This window comes from Setaria viridis, chromosome 5, assembly GCF_005286985.2.
Source record: "Setaria viridis chromosome 5, Setaria_viridis_v4.0, whole genome shotgun sequence".
In the NCBI taxonomy this organism is placed as follows: Eukaryota; Viridiplantae; Streptophyta; class Magnoliopsida; order Poales; family Poaceae; genus Setaria; species Setaria viridis.
Genome location: NC_048267.2, coordinates 40,957,104 through 40,975,205, shown reverse-complemented (window position 1 = coordinate 40,975,205; position 18,102 = coordinate 40,957,104). Strand labels below are relative to the sequence as shown.

At 45.3% G+C, this 18,102-nt stretch overlaps 3 protein-coding genes across 3 annotated transcripts; 2 read left to right on the top strand and 1 right to left on the bottom strand.

Moving 5' to 3' along the window:
- The first annotated feature begins 1,074 nt into the window (after positions 1 to 1,074).
- LOC117857479 (uncharacterized) lies at positions 1,075 to 2,168 on the top strand. The gene is made up of 2 exons (XM_034740150.2): positions 1,075 to 1,536; positions 1,616 to 2,168. Exons 1-2 carry the CDS (start codon positions 1,207 to 1,209, stop codon positions 2,060 to 2,062), a joined length of 777 nt encoding a protein of 258 aa, XP_034596041.1. The 5' UTR covers positions 1,075 to 1,206; the 3' UTR covers positions 2,063 to 2,168.
- LOC117857478 (uncharacterized) lies at positions 1,135 to 5,633 on the bottom strand. The gene is made up of 2 exons (XM_072293828.1): positions 3,403 to 5,633; positions 1,135 to 3,314 (listed from the first exon to the last, which is right to left on the bottom strand). Exon 1 carries the CDS (start codon positions 5,531 to 5,533, stop codon positions 3,422 to 3,424), a length of 2,112 nt encoding a protein of 703 aa, XP_072149929.1. The 5' UTR covers positions 5,534 to 5,633; the 3' UTR covers positions 1,135 to 3,314; positions 3,403 to 3,421.
- A 3,036-nt stretch (positions 5,634 to 8,669) lies between these two features.
- Positions 8,670 to 17,148, top strand: LOC117858018 (uncharacterized). The gene is made up of 4 exons (XM_034740979.2): positions 8,670 to 8,815; positions 11,232 to 11,773; positions 15,706 to 16,418; positions 16,662 to 17,148. The coding sequence occupies exons 1-4, from the start codon at positions 8,752 to 8,754 to the stop codon at positions 16,696 to 16,698; spliced, it is 1,356 nt and encodes a 451-aa protein (XP_034596870.1). The 5' UTR covers positions 8,670 to 8,751; the 3' UTR covers positions 16,699 to 17,148.
- Positions 17,149 to 18,102: the final 954 nt, after the last annotated feature.

Below are 18,102 nucleotides of genomic sequence, written 5' to 3'. Positions count from 1 at the left end.
AGCCGATAAGCTCGAGCCTCCCACCCCTCGCGTCCACTCTCCAGAGTCCAGGTCCAGGGGCCAGCCACTCAGCCAGGCCAAGTTGCTCGCTGCCCCCGGCATCGGCATGTTCGTCTGCTTGCGCCGGCGTTACTCCTCCCGGGTCCTGGGGTCCTGACAGCGGAGAGGGGGAAGGGGAGGGATGGGCGTAGGACACCGAGCCAGTGAGCCCCCATGGCCGTGCAGGGCTGCTGCAAGCCGTTTCCGGTGTCTCGAGGACGCGGGCGCATGTGGTGGGGACAGGAGGATTCACCTAGAACGGATGCGACGTGTGATCCCGAGGATTCGCATCATGTGGGCTGTGCTGCACCAGCGGCGTGCTACCGCACTGCAGTGCAGAGAGAGAGCGCATCATTTGCGATTCTGGGGGTTTATGGGTTGCATTTGTTTTTTGAGGAATTACGTTAGGTCAGGATCCTTTTAGTCGCGCAATCATGTGGATATAGATCATTGCGTTGAATAAGCGAGATGAAAAAGGAGCACTAACCACTTAAGCCAGCATGGCAGATCTCGTTTCCACTTCACAACACATGGATCACAAAAGCGACAAACAGAGAGAGCACAGCCCACATCCAACAATAATTCACCGTTCGGGTTTCAATTTGTGTGGAAAAAACCGGGCTTGGAGGGTAAGATTCGTAAGAAGCACGAAGCATTCCATTCTATAGAATAGCATTGTTGAGAGGTGACATCAAACCAATGCCCGTTCCGCCCGACAGGAAAAACAATGCCTCGACAACAAAACAAACCAGAACATTGCCATGGTAAGCTTGCTCCTTCAATCAATCATGATGTGGTAGTATAGCAGTCGACTTGTACGTGGTCATTCATTGCGGCCCAGCTATCATTCAGGACTTGATTGAGCCCATGATGCCCAACTGCGCCTGTTTCGGCCCGATTCCTGACTTCATGGCGCCTTGTGGGGCTCGATATTTTCGGCCGTTCCAACTAGACAACAGAGGGTGGGGTCCACAGCTCCCCATCCGGCATAAAGTGGCAAGACATGGACCTGAGTGAACCCAGCACGCAAGGGCAATTTCGTCTTGTCACGGAACAGAAGGGATATGGTTCCCGGGCTCCAGCCACGAGAGGTAGGCAGAAACCAACCCTCGCAAGATACTTTGCCAAATCAACACCAGCAACAGCAAACTACAGGATTACGAGGAGATGCTTACTCTTCATACCATTCAGTCATCCCTTCCCTCGCTGCGCAGATCCTCCCCGTTCCGGCGTGCCCTGCTAGGCAGGAAGAGATCTTTCATCTGTGCCGGCGGCTCTGAAGATGCCGAATTCGACAGTTCTCCGCCGCCTGGTGGTGACAAACGACAGCAGGAGGTTCTTGCAAAAATCGCAATGCTCCAGGCGCAAAAGGTGCGCATCTCAGACTTCTTGGACGAGCGTTCTGCTTACCTGACCAAGTTCGCCAAGGATGCCGACTCCGAGTTCGACCTGATCGGGCAGAACGCTATGAAAGAGCTTGAAGCAGTTGGTGATCAGGTGAGCATCTCTGGCAATGAGAAGTTGAGCAGCTGCTTATTCACTGTTTGACAGAGAATTGCGGTGTCTGATGAGACAGATATTGGAGAGGCTCGACAGCAAGATGCAAGCCTTCGAGGAGACGGCAGAGGTACAAAGGCAAGAGATAGAAATGAACGACAAGGTGTTAGAAGACTTTGAAGATTGGATTGAAAAAGAGAAGAACGAAGGAATGTTCTTCAAAAGCCTTGGGAAGGTCAAACCTCGGAACAAGAAGGAAATCAAGGTGAAAGCAAAGGTGGAAGCACAGAAGGTCAAAGAGATTGCAAAAGAGAGTGCAGGTTCAAAAACTCGGATGAACATTTACCTTGGGCTGATGGCAATACTTGGGCTTACAATCGCGAATGCTGTCTTTGCTACACCCGAGGTGGAGTGGAGGAAGGTTGCTGCTCTGGGTCTGATTTTCATTGGTCTGGTTGCTCAGGTCATCTACGAGCAGGATATGTCACCACCGAAAGCTGAGAAGAAAGAAAAAGGAGAAGAATGAAAGAGTTGCAGCATAACAGTAGGGTGTAATCTTCCACAAGTAATGTATAATGTATAAAGCTAGCATGAATGGATATAATTTTTATAATCCAAGAAAACGTTTAACATGTAGCTTGGCCAATAAACCACAGGTTTCTCAAACCTGAGGTCTGATAAACTCAAGCTGTCTTCAATATTGCATCAGATATATGTTTCAGCAATGTTTCAACAGCAAAAACATGGTCACAGTGTTACATTCTTGATGCGTTAGAGAAATGTTGTTATAAGAAAATTGTTTAACAACATGTAGCTTGGCCAATAAACCACAGGTTTCTCAAACCTGAGATCTTATAAACTAAAGCTTTCTTCAGTCTTGCATCAGAGATATGTTTCAGCAACGTTTCAACAGCCAAAACATGATAACAGTGTTACATTCTTTATGCATTAAAGAAATTGATGATACAAAAATTGTTTAGCAACATGTAGCTTGGCCAATAAACCACAGGTTTCTCAAACCTGAGATCTGATAAGCTCAAGCTGTCTTCAATTTTGCACCAGAGATATATTTTGGCAATGTTTCAATAGCCAAAACATGGTTAACAGTGCTAAATTCTCGATGCGTTAAAAGAACTGTCTCCCTAATTTCAATCAAAGTTAATACTTTTAAAGAGTAACAAACAAGCATGCTTCTGAAGACAGAATCATGAGTGCAAGTAGCAAATACATATCCACAATATTTGCAACTTGTATCATGTATGTTTGCAAGGTTAAGATCAACTATTTTAGTAAAGCATAAGTTCATAACTTGCTAAACAAAAGCAAATAGAGCTTAAAAAAGTTGGAAAGATAAGATCCACCAGAAATTTCCACTACGATAGTGCTAATCCTTGGTTAGTTTGACTAGTTTAATAAAATGGAAAGGCAACAAAACAAGAACTCAAAAATGTTACTGAAAGGCAGCCTAATTTGAAGGGGTCATAATTTCGCAAAAAATAATTTGAAGGGGTCATAATATGAAGGCTAATATCATGAAAAGGAATTTACTAGGTCCCAGTAGTCAGTAGTTTGTCTTGTTTTCTTTTGTTGGTGAAATATGGGGTTAAAAGTGCCATTGAGACTTAGTCTAGAAAGCATACCGCTGATCGCTGAAGTGTAGGGCATACTACCGTGGGAATATAAGGACGTTGAAGCCATTGTCGCTCTGGGTTCTGAGCTCATCATCAGTCTTTGATCATGGTGGCCTTGAGTAAACTTTCAAGATCAACTTAGAGGAACTGAAAAGGAAAACAAGAAATATTACAGAAAATCATGTAATGCAACTGAGAAATCTATCATCTAGAAGAAATAAAGAAAAATCAGTACCTTGAGGAATAACAACGTGTCATATCTGAATAGGGCCATATTTGATTACAGCTCTTACTAATATGTTCCAGGTAATGACTGTTGGTATAATACCTCTTGCAAGCACCTCGTCCAATAACAGGACCCCCTCAGGTGTCCTATTACAAGAACATAGACCCTTAATTCTTGTATTGTATGTAACAATATCTGGTTTCAACCCATTATCCAAGATGGTAGTCCAAAGCGATGCTGCTTTATCAATAGAACCGATCTCATAAAATCCATCCATTAATGTGTTATAGGTCACTAGATTAGGGGAACAGTTCTTCTTTTCTTTCATCTCCAAGTAAAGACGAAAAGCTTCATCTACTTTACCAGCAGAACAAAGACCATGGATTAGGATGTTGTGCACCATTACATCCACCTGAAGACCTGCATCAAGAATTTCATTCCAAATACCAAGTGCAGAATCAATCTTCTTATCTCGACAAAGGCCACGAATCAAAGAGCCATATGTTTTGATATCTGGTGTAAAACCTCTCTCTAGCATTTCTCTTGTTAAGCTTGAAGCTTCTTGATACTTTTCAGCCTTACACAAACCATCTATAAGAGTGTTGTATGTGATCATGGTTGGCGAACAACCATTGCCTGCCATTTCAATGTAGATTTTAACAGCATCACTGATCTTGCGTGCCCGGCAGAAACCATTTATCAGTGCATTGTAAACATGAGAATTTGGTTTGCAACCATCCTTCACCATATTCTCATATACCTTATTGGCATCATCTGTTCTACCATCCTTGCAAAATCGATTTATCATTGATGAGTATGAGAACACATCCAATTCTTTCCCACTGGTTCGTGCATCCTCCAAAATTTCAAATGCCTTGTAAGCAAAGCCATTCTCACATAGACCATGGATCAGTGTGCCAAAAGTCACCTTGTCAGGGGAGCATGAAGCATCATTCTCCAATTGCGCCAACAACTCTCTAGCTTCATTAACCATGCCACTGTCTAACAGCCCCTTCATCATTATATTATAAGTTGTTATATCACGAATGCCAGAAAACCCTACGGAATCCCAGAATTTCCAAGCTTCACCTGTTTTCCCCACTTCACAGAACCCCTTAATGAGGGAATTATACACGGCAACATCAAGAATAAGCCCGGCCTTGACCATCTCAGAGTAAACCCGTGCTGCACCATCCACATCCCCAGATCGGCACAACCCATGAATCAAGATACCATGAGTAACTGTATCCGGTTGGTGATTATTAGCCACCATCCTACTCCATACCACCCCTGCCTCCTTAAACCTCCCAAGCTTGCACAGGCCATCAAGCATCACTTTGTAAGTGGCAAGGTTGGGACTCGCACCTGGATCCCTCACCAATTGCTCCCAAACCCTCATGGCTTTCTCGAACTTGCCATTTTTGAAGCAACCACTGAGCAATGCATTGTAACAGACGGCGTCAGCCTGCACTCCACAGTTCGGCATTTCGTCGAGCAGGTCGAGCGCGTTGTCCAATTGGTTATGTTTCGCAAGTCCCGACATCAGGGTGGAGTAGGTTACTCGGTCAGGATCCACTCCACGGCGACGCAACGAACCGAAGAGCGACACTGCGCGATCGACGTCCCCGCGGGCACAGAGAGAGCGGAGGATGATGTTGTATGTCTGGAGGTTAGGGGCGAGGCGGCGGCCGAAGGCACCGTGGGAGAGGGAGGTAAAGAACGCGTCCGCATCGGAGAACCGGCGGGAGCGGACAAACGCGTCAAGGAGGGCGTTATGGGAGCGGATGCCGGGGTTGCAGCCGAGTAGAGAGGGGAGATCGCGGAACGCGGCGAGCGCGGCGTCGGGCATGAGGGCGCGGGAGAATGCGGAGATGACGACAAGGGCCGCGGACTCGGAGAAGCGCGGGCGGTGGCGCATGCGCGGGAGAAGGCCCAACAGCCGCGGAAGGTGCGAAGGTGAGGAGGCGGCGAGGCGGCGGAGGAGGTGGAAGATGAGAGGCTGCGGCGTGGGGAAGGCCGGGCGGGTGGAGACGAGGAGCTCGAGGTTGGAGAGCGCGGTGGCGGGGTCGGGCTCGGATTTGATCAGCTCCAGCAGGCGGTGGATGGGCGGCGGCTCGGGATCTGGCTGCGCCGGCGGCATCGCGACGTGATGCGCTCGCCGCGTGCGCCGCTCGGCGCGGGCGCCGTTTTTACTTTGGAGTTTGGGGTGGTGTGGAGTCGCGGGGCGTCGAGGGCGTCGGGCTGCCGGCCGTCGGGGAGTTTTTTCTTTTTTTTAGAGGGAGGCGGTATGTATGTGGCTACAGAAATGATTCCTGACGCCTACATCCAGCCCAACCCAACTAGTACAAACCTAAGGTATCTCGGCCCACGCCCAGCTGTAGTACTCTTCAAAGGATTAGAATTACACCAAATCCGTATACAATTAATTGTAGGCAGCTAGTTTCTTATTTGTTCAACAGATGAAATTTATAAGTACTTGCATGAATAGAGATTTATGAATTTAGGTCTTAGGAAACAAAATTGAGTACCACAGCTACATGGACAAACATATTTTTCCTACTATCTATATCAACATGCAACGACCTCATTTCATTGCCTCCGTCGATTTCAAAGTTGTCCATAGATGAGATGGCCGAAGTAAAATTATTAAATTTTTATTGTAGCATACGGTTCTCTTCTTATTGCTTGGTGGTCTTAAAAAAATGTGTCGGTGCCCGAGAGTTAAGGGCTGCTTGGTAGCGGGCCACACAACACCACGCCACCTGTGGCTGCGCCAAACTTGGTGGCAAGTGTTGACGCTCGTTATTGACACACTTTTACTACTGTTTATCTTCAATAATGACATAAATTTAATACATAAACTATTGATCACACTTAATAAACCGGTCATTTTCACATGCGCAACATATTTTGGAGGATATTCTATTTTTACAATAAATTGGACCTAAAAGGTATATTTTTGATAAAATCTGAAACAAGCAATGAACTAGATGAAGACGAAGGTTAATAAGTCTAGGAAGGGCCTAAGCCGATCGGCCTACAGGGGCCATGCCAATCGGGCCAAGGTCTCCTAGCCCCCTCTCGACCTTGTTTTTGGCAAGCAATCCTCCAAAATGATTTAAGAGCTAAGTTTGTGAAGATATGGCAATGATCAATTTGGGATCAAAGAGAATCAAGAGAAGATTTGGAAAGTTATCAAAGATCAATCTTATTCTGAAGTTATCGACATGCCAGAGTATCTAAGAAGATTTGGGGACGAAGTAGGACATGAGGGACCAAAGGAAAGGCCCAGGTCAATTGCCCTGGACCCACCTAGGCCAATCGGCCCAGGGGTTTTCGTCACCCTCTCGCCTTCCGATTTTCATCACGTGCTCTCCAGACTATAAATACCCCAAAAATCCACTGAGCCCTATATCCAAGATGACGTACTCAACATGAAGCAGCAGAGAAGCAGAAGGAGCTTAAGGGACACCTCTTCGGAGAGCCGAGGGCCGTACAATTGTCTAGGGATTAGCATAGCTAAGCCCTGGCCGGCGTGATCACCCTGCGAGGAAGATTCACGCTGGAGTTCTGGAGCTAGGAGTCATCAAGATCAAGGTAGGATTCCGGTGGTGGTCTTGTGATGTACAATCATTCATGTGAAGTAATAGATGTGTTCATGTTCTTCGCGATCTAAGTATCTACTTATATGGTTTTACACTTTATCGGTTTGCTTGCTTTTCAATGTATGAATCGATGATAGATTGCCTAGGGTGTTCTTATGGTCATGGTGACCGAATTTGCATGTCTGATCTACCGATGAGTATAACATGTTCTTTTGATCGTGCCCTTAACCTGCTTGCATTGATAGAGAGGATCATGACAGGATCTGGCTTGTCTAAGGTGGGGGGTTTCAGGAGCTGGACCGGAGGTGTAGATTTAAAGATGCTTTTTACTAAGATCATATCTGTGTTGCTTTCCTATCCATGCTCAAAATTACAACATATGCATAGTTTAGGTTGCTCTAGATTGGTTACCTCTGCTCTACTTGTTATCTGTATGTCACTCATCAACACAAGTTAATACTAATAATGCTAGTTGAAGCAGATCTTGTACTATAAGTTTCACGGATTGATAAACCTTGGGGGAGTACTCCGAGGGAAGAGCTACAACTGATCCGTGCGCTTATAGTTCACAAATTGATATGCTAATTGCTTGTCAACAACGAGAAAAACTGACGCCGCACTTGTGGTACCTCCTCCTCTTTGTTAAAGTTGTGGCAGCCAAAATTGGCGTTGGAATCCAAGTAGCAGCCATGATGTTTTTGGCTTTGGAATCCAAGTAGCAGCCATGATGGGCATGACAGCCACAAGCATGATGTGGTATTTGGTGGCGGGTAACCAAACGCCCCCTAAATCATTTTCACACAATGACATGAACCGTCCAATCACCAATGGACGGTGGTTTTTCTTTCTTCTTTCTTCTATTTTTTCTCCAACATGACCTAGTAGTGGACGAATCATTCTTCACTATATCTCGCCTATCACCCATCTTCTTCATCTTCGACAACATCTATGCTACCGAGGCAATTGCGATCGTCTCCTTCTGATACCAATTGTTACCATTTTGCACGGTGTCTCTACGCCATCGTCCATCGACTCTCCCTCTAAACCTCACTTTGTAGTAAAAGGTAACCCCTAAGGTCTAAACCGTCTGCCCGTCTCAAACTTTCTTATTGGTCGACTTGCTGGCTTCTGCTTTTTTCTACAGCTGCAGCTGCGTCTGCAACTGCTGCTGCATGCCAGCCGCTCGGCTGTAGCAAGCACTCCTTTTCTTTTCCCTATTCTGTGTGAGCATTTGGCTGCAGCAGTACACATTTTACGGTAGCAGCTGCTTCTCGGCTGCCGCAGCTGTAGCCAGCGAGAAGCAGCGCAGCCGAGCAGGCAACATGCAGTATAAACTGTGCTACATGTTTATAAAATTATATCCGTCACGTTTACGTACCATATCAAAGTAAAGAAGACGCGCTGCCCGTTCCAGGTTTGAGGATTGCAGCCGGAGGTTATTAGCGTCATTATCGAAGAGCCAAATGCCACGCCAGTGACGCCACAAAAGCTCACGGGGGCCGCAATTTGCCTCGCGCCCTCGCTTGCGGCTTGGCAGCCAGGGCCCAGGGCCTAGGGGTCGCCCATTCGCACCCCTCCTTATTTGACGGCGCAGCCGCGGAGGCGCTGGCGGTCGGGTCCCCCGGTCTCCCTCGCACAGCAGCCACGCCACACCACCACATCCACACAGGAGGTCTCGCCGAGTCGTTCGCGTCGTCGGTTGGTGCCTCTGCCTCAGCCCACAGCCGCGTCGCGGCGGGCCTCGCGCGCGCCTATGTTGGGCGCGGCCGCCTCGCCCGATCCGCGCGGCCCCTCCGATGGGGTGCCCACCACCGCCCGTGAGTACTTTTCCTCGTCTCCCTCTCCCCCGTCGTCCTCCTCACACTCCCTCCTACCTCGTTCCCTGGTCTGTCTGCTCTGCTGCATCCATGGCGGAATTGCTGAAGTTATTAACTGCCAGAAACCCTAATTATTGATTTCTAGTTCTTCCAAAGTTTGTGGCCGGTGGCACCGTAATTGCTTGAGCGGTAATCATGATTAGCCTTGCGTTTAACAGCTTAATCCGCGGGTGGATCTGAATTTGTTAGGATTAGAGCATAGCAGCAGTTGCGGAGATTTGAGCTTTGCGGTGCCGGCGCTCGATTCGACGACCCTGCCTCCGCACGGCCCCCGTGGACCTCGCAAATTCGGCGGCGGCGGGCGGCTGTCCGCGCCTTGTTTTCAGGGTCCGGTCCGGTGGGATTCCCCCACTGGTCAGCTAGGCGAATCTGCGCTGACATCCCAGGAATCTTCGGCCTGCATCTCCTGTGTCTTGTTTAGGATTTGACCACCGTCTTTTGCTAGAGCCTAGTAGGTCTAACCAGTCAAATCCTGTGGTGCGTCGGCTTCTGATTGGAACTGCTTCTCCTGCCAATCCCCGTCACCAACAGATCGTAGTCGTACGATAGAACAGGGGTGGGATGGTCTCGTCAGATCGTGAGACTCTGGCCATGCTCATCCGCTTGCTGTGGCTGTCTCCTCCGCTGCTGTTTGCCGTCCTGTTGGTGTTGGGCACGGTTGGTTCCGGTTCGCCATTAATCCTTCGACAGGGGTTGTTGGGTACTTTATTTTGGATTTTGGATGTCTAGGAAGAACTGACTGAACATCCCATGGTCTGTACTCCATTTTCTTTGTTTTCTCCGAGGTCGTTGTCAAGTGTTTCTGTACTTGGCACAATGGGCCAATGCCCTATGACAGTGCTGAGCGTGTGTTGACTACAAGAACACCATTACTCCAGGCTAATTCTGTCCGTAATGTCGGGAGTGTTTTGCAACCGAGTCTGCGTCTGCAGGAGGCATGGGGGTACCAATCTTTAAAAATGAGATCTCGGTCGTGTTTTGCGTTAGCTTGTCTCGTGAATGCTGTCGTAGATTCTTCAGCTTGTGGCCTTATTTATATGTTTTTTTGGCAATTAAGAAAATAATATTGCCACACTAATGTTATGGCGAAAAGAGGCACTTGCGCCATTTAAAGTTTAGATTGAATTAGTTGGATTTCCTGTTTTTCCATATTTGTGGAAACTATGATGGAGGCTAGCTGCGAGTGGACATAGGTGACGCTTGGATTGATTAGAAGTGAGAACGGTGGAGGATTTGGCAAGTGGCAACATTGCTAGTGACAGGAGAGACGGAGGTACGACTAGATTGGGAATGTTGATAGTAGAAGAGAAAGAGTGAAGGTAGATGGGACTAGATGCTATTATAAAGGAAGATGAAACTCTCATATCCGTCTTTTGTAATTCTTTTTGCCAAATCAAACTTGAGGTTCTATTGGTTTGGCAAATCAAACTTGATGCCATTCTGGAGGAGGCGAGACTCTGGGCGTCGGCAGGCTTTGTAGGGCTAGCGGTGTTGTTGGGTTTGAGGCGGTGAGCTTCTTGCTCCAGCCAGTTTATTGTTTTTTCCCTTCGCATTGTGGATGTTTGTTCTTCTTTGAGTTGTTTGTTTGTTACTCTTGTAAACTTGTTTCTCTCTTTCTTAATAAAAAAACGTGCTTAGCACGTTCTTGAAAAATCAAACTTGATGCCATCGATCCGTGTTAGCGGCAAAAAGAAATACTCCCCCCAAATTGTAGATCATTTTGGTATTTATAGGTTTATAATTTTTACTATCCATCTAGATATACATTATTATGTCTAGCTATATAGTAAAAATTATGAATCTAAAAATAGCAAAACAACTTACAACTTGGGATACTTGGGACGGAGGAAGTACCTGAGTAATATTTGGGTCAGTGCCATTACCTTGCCACCAAATTATAGGAAGCCTCATAAACCGATTTTTCTTGAATTTTTAGAATTATTTGGGTTTTAAGCCATGACGGTATTGGCACTTAGAAACATTCAGGTCTACTCCCAGTGAGCATTGATGCGTGCGAGCAGCTGGTCACCGCTGCTTAAACTCAAGTAAATGCACCTGGTACTCGCCTGCTTGCTTCTGTTGCAATTGCAAATGCCAAAAAGCAGACAGCCCCGATTAAATATTATTTCTCAGCGGTTTGCAGGACGGTACAATTTTTCTTCTTCTTCCCGAAATCTAAGAACAGCCTCGCTAAAAAAAATTAGGCATAAAATTATTGCTTAGAAACAATTTCGTGTGAGCAAACGGTTCCGCTAACTGACACGCGGGCCCATCGAGCTTACCCTCACCGCTCCACGAATCACATCGCTCGACTTGCTAACCCAGAGCATTCGGTTCCCAAATTTACAATTTACAGCTATCAAGCGCGGAGGCGGGAGCAGCGAGCAGCGCGCGGCCGGCGACCCCTCCACGACGGCATCAGCAACCGGCCGCGCGGCCGCGGGTGCGTCCGGCGGCGGCGGTGGGGTCCTCACGTCGATGGTGGGGATGTACCAGCACCAGCTCCGCGACGACGCCTTCGGCACCCTAGGCGGTGGCCACTGCGGTGACCAGCCGCGTTTCGCCGGCAGCGGCGCCTCGTCCTCCTCTACTTCGGTTGTTCTCGCCCCGCCGCTCACACAGGCGCATGGCAGCGGCGAGCGGCGGCAGCTGTTCGAGGCGCTCGTCGGCGGGGGGAGCCTGCTGCGCGGCGCGGGAGGCGGCAAAGGCGGCGGCGCGGTGGGGGATCTGGGAGTGCTGGTGCGGTGGATGCGGGAGCTCGCGGCGGATCCCGTGGCTCCGCTGCCGGCGCCGTCGGAGCACAGGCCGAGGAAGCGGCACGTGCTGGCCTTGCGGCGTGCGCGCTACCTCAGATTGGAGGACGTGGCGGACGCAGAAGAGCTCCCCAGCTTCTTCAAGGTGAGTTCGCTCTGGCGCAAAACTCTCGTGTTTTGTTGAATTGTGATCTGTTGCTAAAATTATGAGGAAACGTGGTTTTCGGTGGCCTGTTGCTTGCTTTGCTCTGGTTGTGGGACTGTTTGGTATGGATGGGACAAGTTGCATCTAAGATTTGTTCTTTGCCGTACCATTTGATTTGGCGTACGTGGAGTAGAGATTGCAGCTCGGAGGATGGTAATGACCAGTGTCGCACGTTGGCAGTATCACTGTCACTGCATAAGAAGCATGTCCTTTTGACAACCAGTGAAGCTGCTGGAGAGCTGGACAGTAGAAGGTTCCAGCCTGGGATGGTGAACCCTGAGTAGGACCGTGTCAGTATCTTAGCCAGAGTCCTATAAGCCAGGAAAGTTTATAAGAACCGTCTTTTGTGGTATTACGGTGTGACCTGTCCTGTTTGAGGCACAGCTTATGATTTTGCTAAATCCGCGTATTGGAGAAGCTTGTGAAAAGCGGATTTTGCTTTTTTTCTGCTAAGTTCATTCTTAGATTCTGCTTATTGATAAACTGCTGCAGAATCTTGGCCTTTGACTCAGCTTCTGCATAAATCTATGGAGAAGCAAGGGATTAAGCTGTGCCAATCAATGATCATATTCCCACATGAAAATGGCACACTGGCACTACACACTAGCTGGAAAATATTAAATGCAGTTTTCCATAGGCGTGTTGATTATATAAAAAGAGGCAGGGTTGGCCAAACTTTTTTTTTTGTTAACGCCAGGTAGTCCACATTTGACATGGGATATTCCCTCTGTTTCAAATTATAGTTCACTTTAGCTTTGTCGTAAGTCAAACTTGTCTAACAAGTTTATGGAAAATAATAATAACATCTACAATACCAAATAAATGCACTTTCAAGACATATTTCACAATAGATTCAATGAAACTAATTTCATGTTGCAGATGTTGATACCTTTTTCGGTCAACTTGGTCAAAGTTAAGAGAGTTTTGACTTAGGTCAAAACTGAAGTGAACTATAATTTGGAACGGAGGGAGCAGTAGAAAGGTACCTGAGAGAATGAAATATATATACCCAATGAACTATTTTTGGATAGAGTCATGTAGAAATCAATAATCAATGTGTCCGAACCATGACCCAGGCTATCGGCTCCCTTTTACCTTTATTACTGTTACTGCTATTTCTTATTTATGTTCTTTCTAGTTTGATCTCTATACTATCATGACTTTCTTGGGACAAAAATGCTTTTTTTGTTTTTTCTGTTATTCCTGGTGGGTACATACACAGTGTTTTTAAGATACCCAATAGACCGATCAGTTTTTTTAAGCTGACAAGTTTAAGAACTGATAACATTCAGCATCATGACTCAGTGTTCCCTTGGTCATAGACATCGTGTTAAAGTTTCTTAGTTGAACACATTTGATGATATGCTAGCACAATTTTTTTAATTAAACTTGGAAGAGATTCATTGTGATGATCAATGCGAACTTGCAAGAAGCGCAGTGGTTGATCCATAGAAACTTCGTAGATCCCTGGGGTCTCAAACTTGGTAGATCCATTGACAGAATATTAAACTTGGTAGATTCTCCAGTTGGGAGGCTACCGTGCATGGCTGGAAACCTGGGTTTCACATAGAAACAGTCCCTCACTGTGTAATGACTTCCACTGTTATACATGATCGCGTCCTGGGCTGCCAGCCTTCGGGACCTTTCTCAGCCCTCGTAGAGGGTCTTCTCCTACGTACAGTGCCTTGGGGGGAGATCATTCCTCCCAGGGGGTGGAGTTTTTTTTTGCCGTCCATGTTTTTTTTTCCTGGCACGTCATGTATACTAAAAAAAAGAGAAATCGGGGTGATTGACAGGAAGGCTGCAAGTCCTGGGGGAGGCATGTGTTAAACTTACCGAAGAGAAACATGGTTAAATGCATGTCCAACTAATGCATTACATAATCTTGCATATCCAACTATAGGCTTTCCAGAAGGCATGTATCGTGAAGCTTTTAGTGCTGATGTGAAGCCATTTATTTAAAAGAAGGCTGTATTGTGTTTATTGAAATAAGAACAGTATTGTTTTACCAATACTACCCATTACCAAGTATACAGACTCGTATCTTTCTGGATAATCTTGCAGTTTCATATGATCATTTTTTCCGCTAAGGGCCACACCCGAATTTCATTACTATGAAAGCAACGAAATTACAGAGTTTTGAACGTTGGTAACATCTGAACCATCCCAGTACCTACAGAAGAACTTCCAAAAGTTAAGATACAGAGGACCCGTCAACTGAAAGAGAGAAGAACTGAATTAACATGTCTGGGGCGTATGCCCCTGTCAGTAACTCAGTACAAAATTGGTGAAAATTGAAAGGGTAATGTTGGGAGAAACTTTGACCTGAAGGCGGAGACTAAAGGGGTATGGAGGCTGCAGAGGTGTCGTTGTGAGTTAGAGAGGAACTAGGACAAGTGTTAATATTATGACAGGCTTGTGGACAAACAAAAATTTCAGTTCTAATGTCCTGGGCCTGTGGCTGATACCCATATCCTTCAGGTTACAGCGAGGAACAATCTACAATTACAAACTTGTGATAGGTAAAAGGCAGTTGTGGATCCAAAATTCATTCCCTGTGGATCAATCATACATTGTATCTACTGTGCCAGTCTTGTATACTTTCCAGTACATAATAGGGCTGCACGCAAAATGTTTGTGTTGTCAATTGATCCCATACCCAGATTCATGCTTCACCTCCGGAAGTAGGTGGAGAGAAATATATTTGACAGGTTTTTTTTATATTGTTGATTGTTTTGAGGATTTAGAATGTTTTGGTAACTTTTATGTCGGTTTGCATAACTCGGGAGCAGCAGTATTAAAAAATTATTTGCTATGTTGAGTGTTGATATGAATAGCGCATGCAACCTATTTGTACAACTCCTTTATGACCATGAGATCAAGGGTTAAATCACTATGGTGGTGGCTCATTTATGAAGCAAAGGTTCCAAACACCTTGTTGTAATGGAGTTGCACAGATGGGTTGCATATGAAGTATTTCCCCTGTTACGGAATAGCTTTGCTGGTTCTGTGCTGCCCAGGTGGTGATGCTAGTGATGATTTTAGATCCGCATACACATTTATATACAGTGTTTGACTTAATAGAGCGTCCTCAAAGATGTTTTAATGTGCATGAGAGCAATAAAGTATAGCCTGAACATAACTGTCCACGCAATACATAAGGCTTGGTTGCGGGATGCTGTTGAGTCTAGTTAGTTAGTTACAGTATCCTATAAAAATCTAAAGTTAAATTGTTTCCCAAAAACTGGTACTATATCAACGGGAACCTAGTTTTTTTTTTTAATTTTGAGAAAGCAAAACCATGGTTCTTGATAGGTATATTTGCTGTTCACGAAAATTACTGGAGAACCGTGCAACTTTGCATGATTTGGTGTTTCAATTCAAGCAGTTACAATATCCTAAAAGTCGGAAAACTGGTAGTATAACAATGGGTACCTACCACCTAGTATTTGGTTATTTTGAGAAAGCAAAACCATTGTCCTTTCTAGGAATTTGTACGTGAAAATTACTGGAGAGCTGTGCAACTTTGCATGATTTGGACTTTCAAAGGACCAGAAATGCTATAATGCTAGGCATATACATTGCAGCAGCATTACCCCTTATGTTTCTGTATTTTAAACAGTTCATTGGACTTGCACCTAGAGTTAAAATGATGCCCCCGAGTCATAATGATAATATTCATTGCTTTTTTTGGAAAGGATTATGACATTGTGAGAGCCCTGTTAGGGGTTCTTCCAATCTTGTTTGAACAATAAACGGAGCCTGCTGCTTCTGTATACTTGGCAAGCATGTATCTACATTTTGCACCCAGATGTCTAATGCAGTTGCCTTTTCTTACCCTTTTAGACCTTGCTGCAATTTTCATTTTGCAGAAAAGGAAGCTCCACTGGGACAAGCATAAAAAGAAAGGGTCCTTGAACATGCCAACAAGGAAATCAGAGAGGCTAGCTAAGAGAATGAAACTCATGGCATCACTGCTTCTCACACAACGGAAAAAGATTGGAGTAGGTGAGCACTTTCAGGCAGAGATACCTGAATGGACTGGGCAACCTTCAGGAAAAGAGCTTTCATGTTACCGGAGTGACCCAGAGACATCAAAGATGTTAGGAACTAGAATTTGGCCTCCTGGAGGTGAAGTTAACAAAACCGATATTGTAGCCGTTGGGCGGGGAAGGCCAGAATCATGTAATTGCTCCTACCCAGGATCCTTCTTCTGCAGACAGCACCACATAAATGAAGCAAGAGACCGGCTGCGGTCTGAACTTGGTCGAGCTTTCACAATATGGCAGTTTGATTCAATGGGGGAGGAGGTTTCTAAGTTGTGGAATCGTGATGAGCAACTTAAGTTCAACGCACTTGAGCAATTGATTCCTGTTATGGACCAAAAGACATATTGGGCAGTTGCGTCAAAACATTTTGCTTCAAAGCCCAGGATAGATTTGATAAAATACTATCTTAATGTGTTCCTCATGAGAAGAGTGTTGAGCCAGTGCAGATCGAGTCTTTTAGAAATTGACAGTGACGAAGATGAAGTGGAGGAAGAGGAGGATGAAGATCAACCTGAAGGCTCCAGCTTTCTTCAGAGGTACTGGTTTCTACCTTCTTTGTTGTGACTCCATATAATTGTGTAAGGTGTAATAGTGCAATCTATCTTGGCTCACATTTTCCCATTATTGTCAACTAAGTATGTTGGAAATCCCTTTTTTATATCTGGGTGCTTGCTTATTGAGCTACCATTTACTCAGATTGACCGACTTCCTGCAAAAGCATTTGTATTCTGCTCAGATTGATGCTGAGTTGTGCTGACTTGATACGTTTTAATTTTCAGGCCACAAGATGTCCAGGACGTGAAGAAGGCCTCTTGATTCTGCCGACAGCAATCTGACATGCTTCTCGGCATGTGTGTTTTATTGAGACGCTCATTCATCAAATGACGTACCATTGCTCCAAGTGATCTGATTTTTGCCGATTTTGCATTAGAGGACTCCATTCACTTAGGTTCAACCATCCTTTGTGAGCAGAAACTGAATCGAGTGGCGTATCATTCTCTATGCCTCTCTCTAGGCAAGCAAATCAATACTTGAAGCTCATCTGAGCCAAATTGTTTTCCGTTGTACAGGAAAATGGTAACAAAAACTGAAAGCAAAAGGGGGGAAGGAACAAAACGTGAAGGAGCTGTTTTGCTTCCCTTTTTCTTGAGGCTAGTCTTGTCGATGTAAGGCTTGTAACCAAGCCATCATCTCATCTGGTGCTTTCATCAAGCATTTGACATCTGTGTTTCCTGCCTGGAAATGGACACTGGCCCTCTTCTGGAATTCTTTCTGGGGTTGACTTGTTCTTTTGGCGTGACAAAACCTTACTTTTTGAAATCCGTTAGTTCTATTCAGCTGATACATTATAATCTTTCTATTGTTCATATTTCATTTAGAGCATAAGCAGGAGAAAGGAAGAAAGATGCACCTTACGCTTTTGCTGCTTACTTGAATTTGTTTGCCCGTAAATCATATCTTCGTGCAGAGAGGTATGCAAATACTCGTTAAGACGGAAGCTGCCTCCTGCGGAACGATAATGCACTTCTTTTCCATTTGTGTGAGCTATGTTATACTATACTCCCTCTGTTCCAAAATGTAGGTCATTTTAACTTTTCTAAATACATAGACTTTCTTATGTATCTAGATATAACCCTATACTTAAGTATATAGCAAAATCTATGTTAGAAATTAACTGGTGAAACAAGTATGATCACAACGACAAGAGACACAGATTTACGAGGAAACTCCTTTGGAAGCAAGACATGGATACACAAAGATGATCTTTGCTATTTGATATATCTGGAGGTCTACAAATGTTAGGGATTTACAATAAGTGGTTAACTCAATCCAAGCGGATTATAAGAGGAAGAGGAATAGAAACACAGAATGACTCTGCTAGTTGTGTTACGACATTCAACTGGTTTATATAGGTCGAAAATGCAGGGAATCCAAACAACGAATGGCTGAAAAAAAATCCATGCACGCAACCTGTAAACATGCATGCAAGCATGCTACCACAAAATGCCTCCCCAATTTAGGACAACCTAAGTTATACGTCCAACGGTTGGTGCATGTAGAAGCCTTTAGGAATCCGGAGCATATTCCAACAAACTCCACCTTGAGATGAATTCCCTTCTCCAATTGAATGAGGAATCATTGATATAATGCCTTTAACAACAACAGTAACCATACACAAAAACTTCATGGACTATAGACGGTAACACCAATTAAGTTTAG

Excerpts from the sequence above, each read along its gene's own strand:
- LOC117858018 (XM_034740979.2), top strand. The coding sequence starts at position 8,752 with ATGTTGGGCGCGGCCGCCTCGCCCGATCCGCGCGGCCCCTCCGATGGG. Across the intron at positions 8,816-11,231 it reads TGGGGTGCCCACCACCGCCC|CTATCAAGCGCGGAGGCGGG; the intron begins GTGAGTACTTTT and ends TACAATTTACAG. Across the intron at positions 11,774-15,705 it reads AGCTCCCCAGCTTCTTCAAG|AAAAGGAAGCTCCACTGGGA; the intron begins GTGAGTTCGCTC and ends TTCATTTTGCAG.
- LOC117857478 (XM_072293828.1), bottom strand. The coding sequence starts at position 5,533 with ATGCCGCCGGCGCAGCCAGATCCCGAGCCGCCGCCCATCCACCGCCTG.
- LOC117857479 (XM_034740150.2), top strand. The coding sequence starts at position 1,207 with ATGCTTACTCTTCATACCATTCAGTCATCCCTTCCCTCGCTGCGCAGA. Across the intron at positions 1,537-1,615 it reads TTGAAGCAGTTGGTGATCAG|ATATTGGAGAGGCTCGACAG; the intron begins GTGAGCATCTCT and ends CTGATGAGACAG.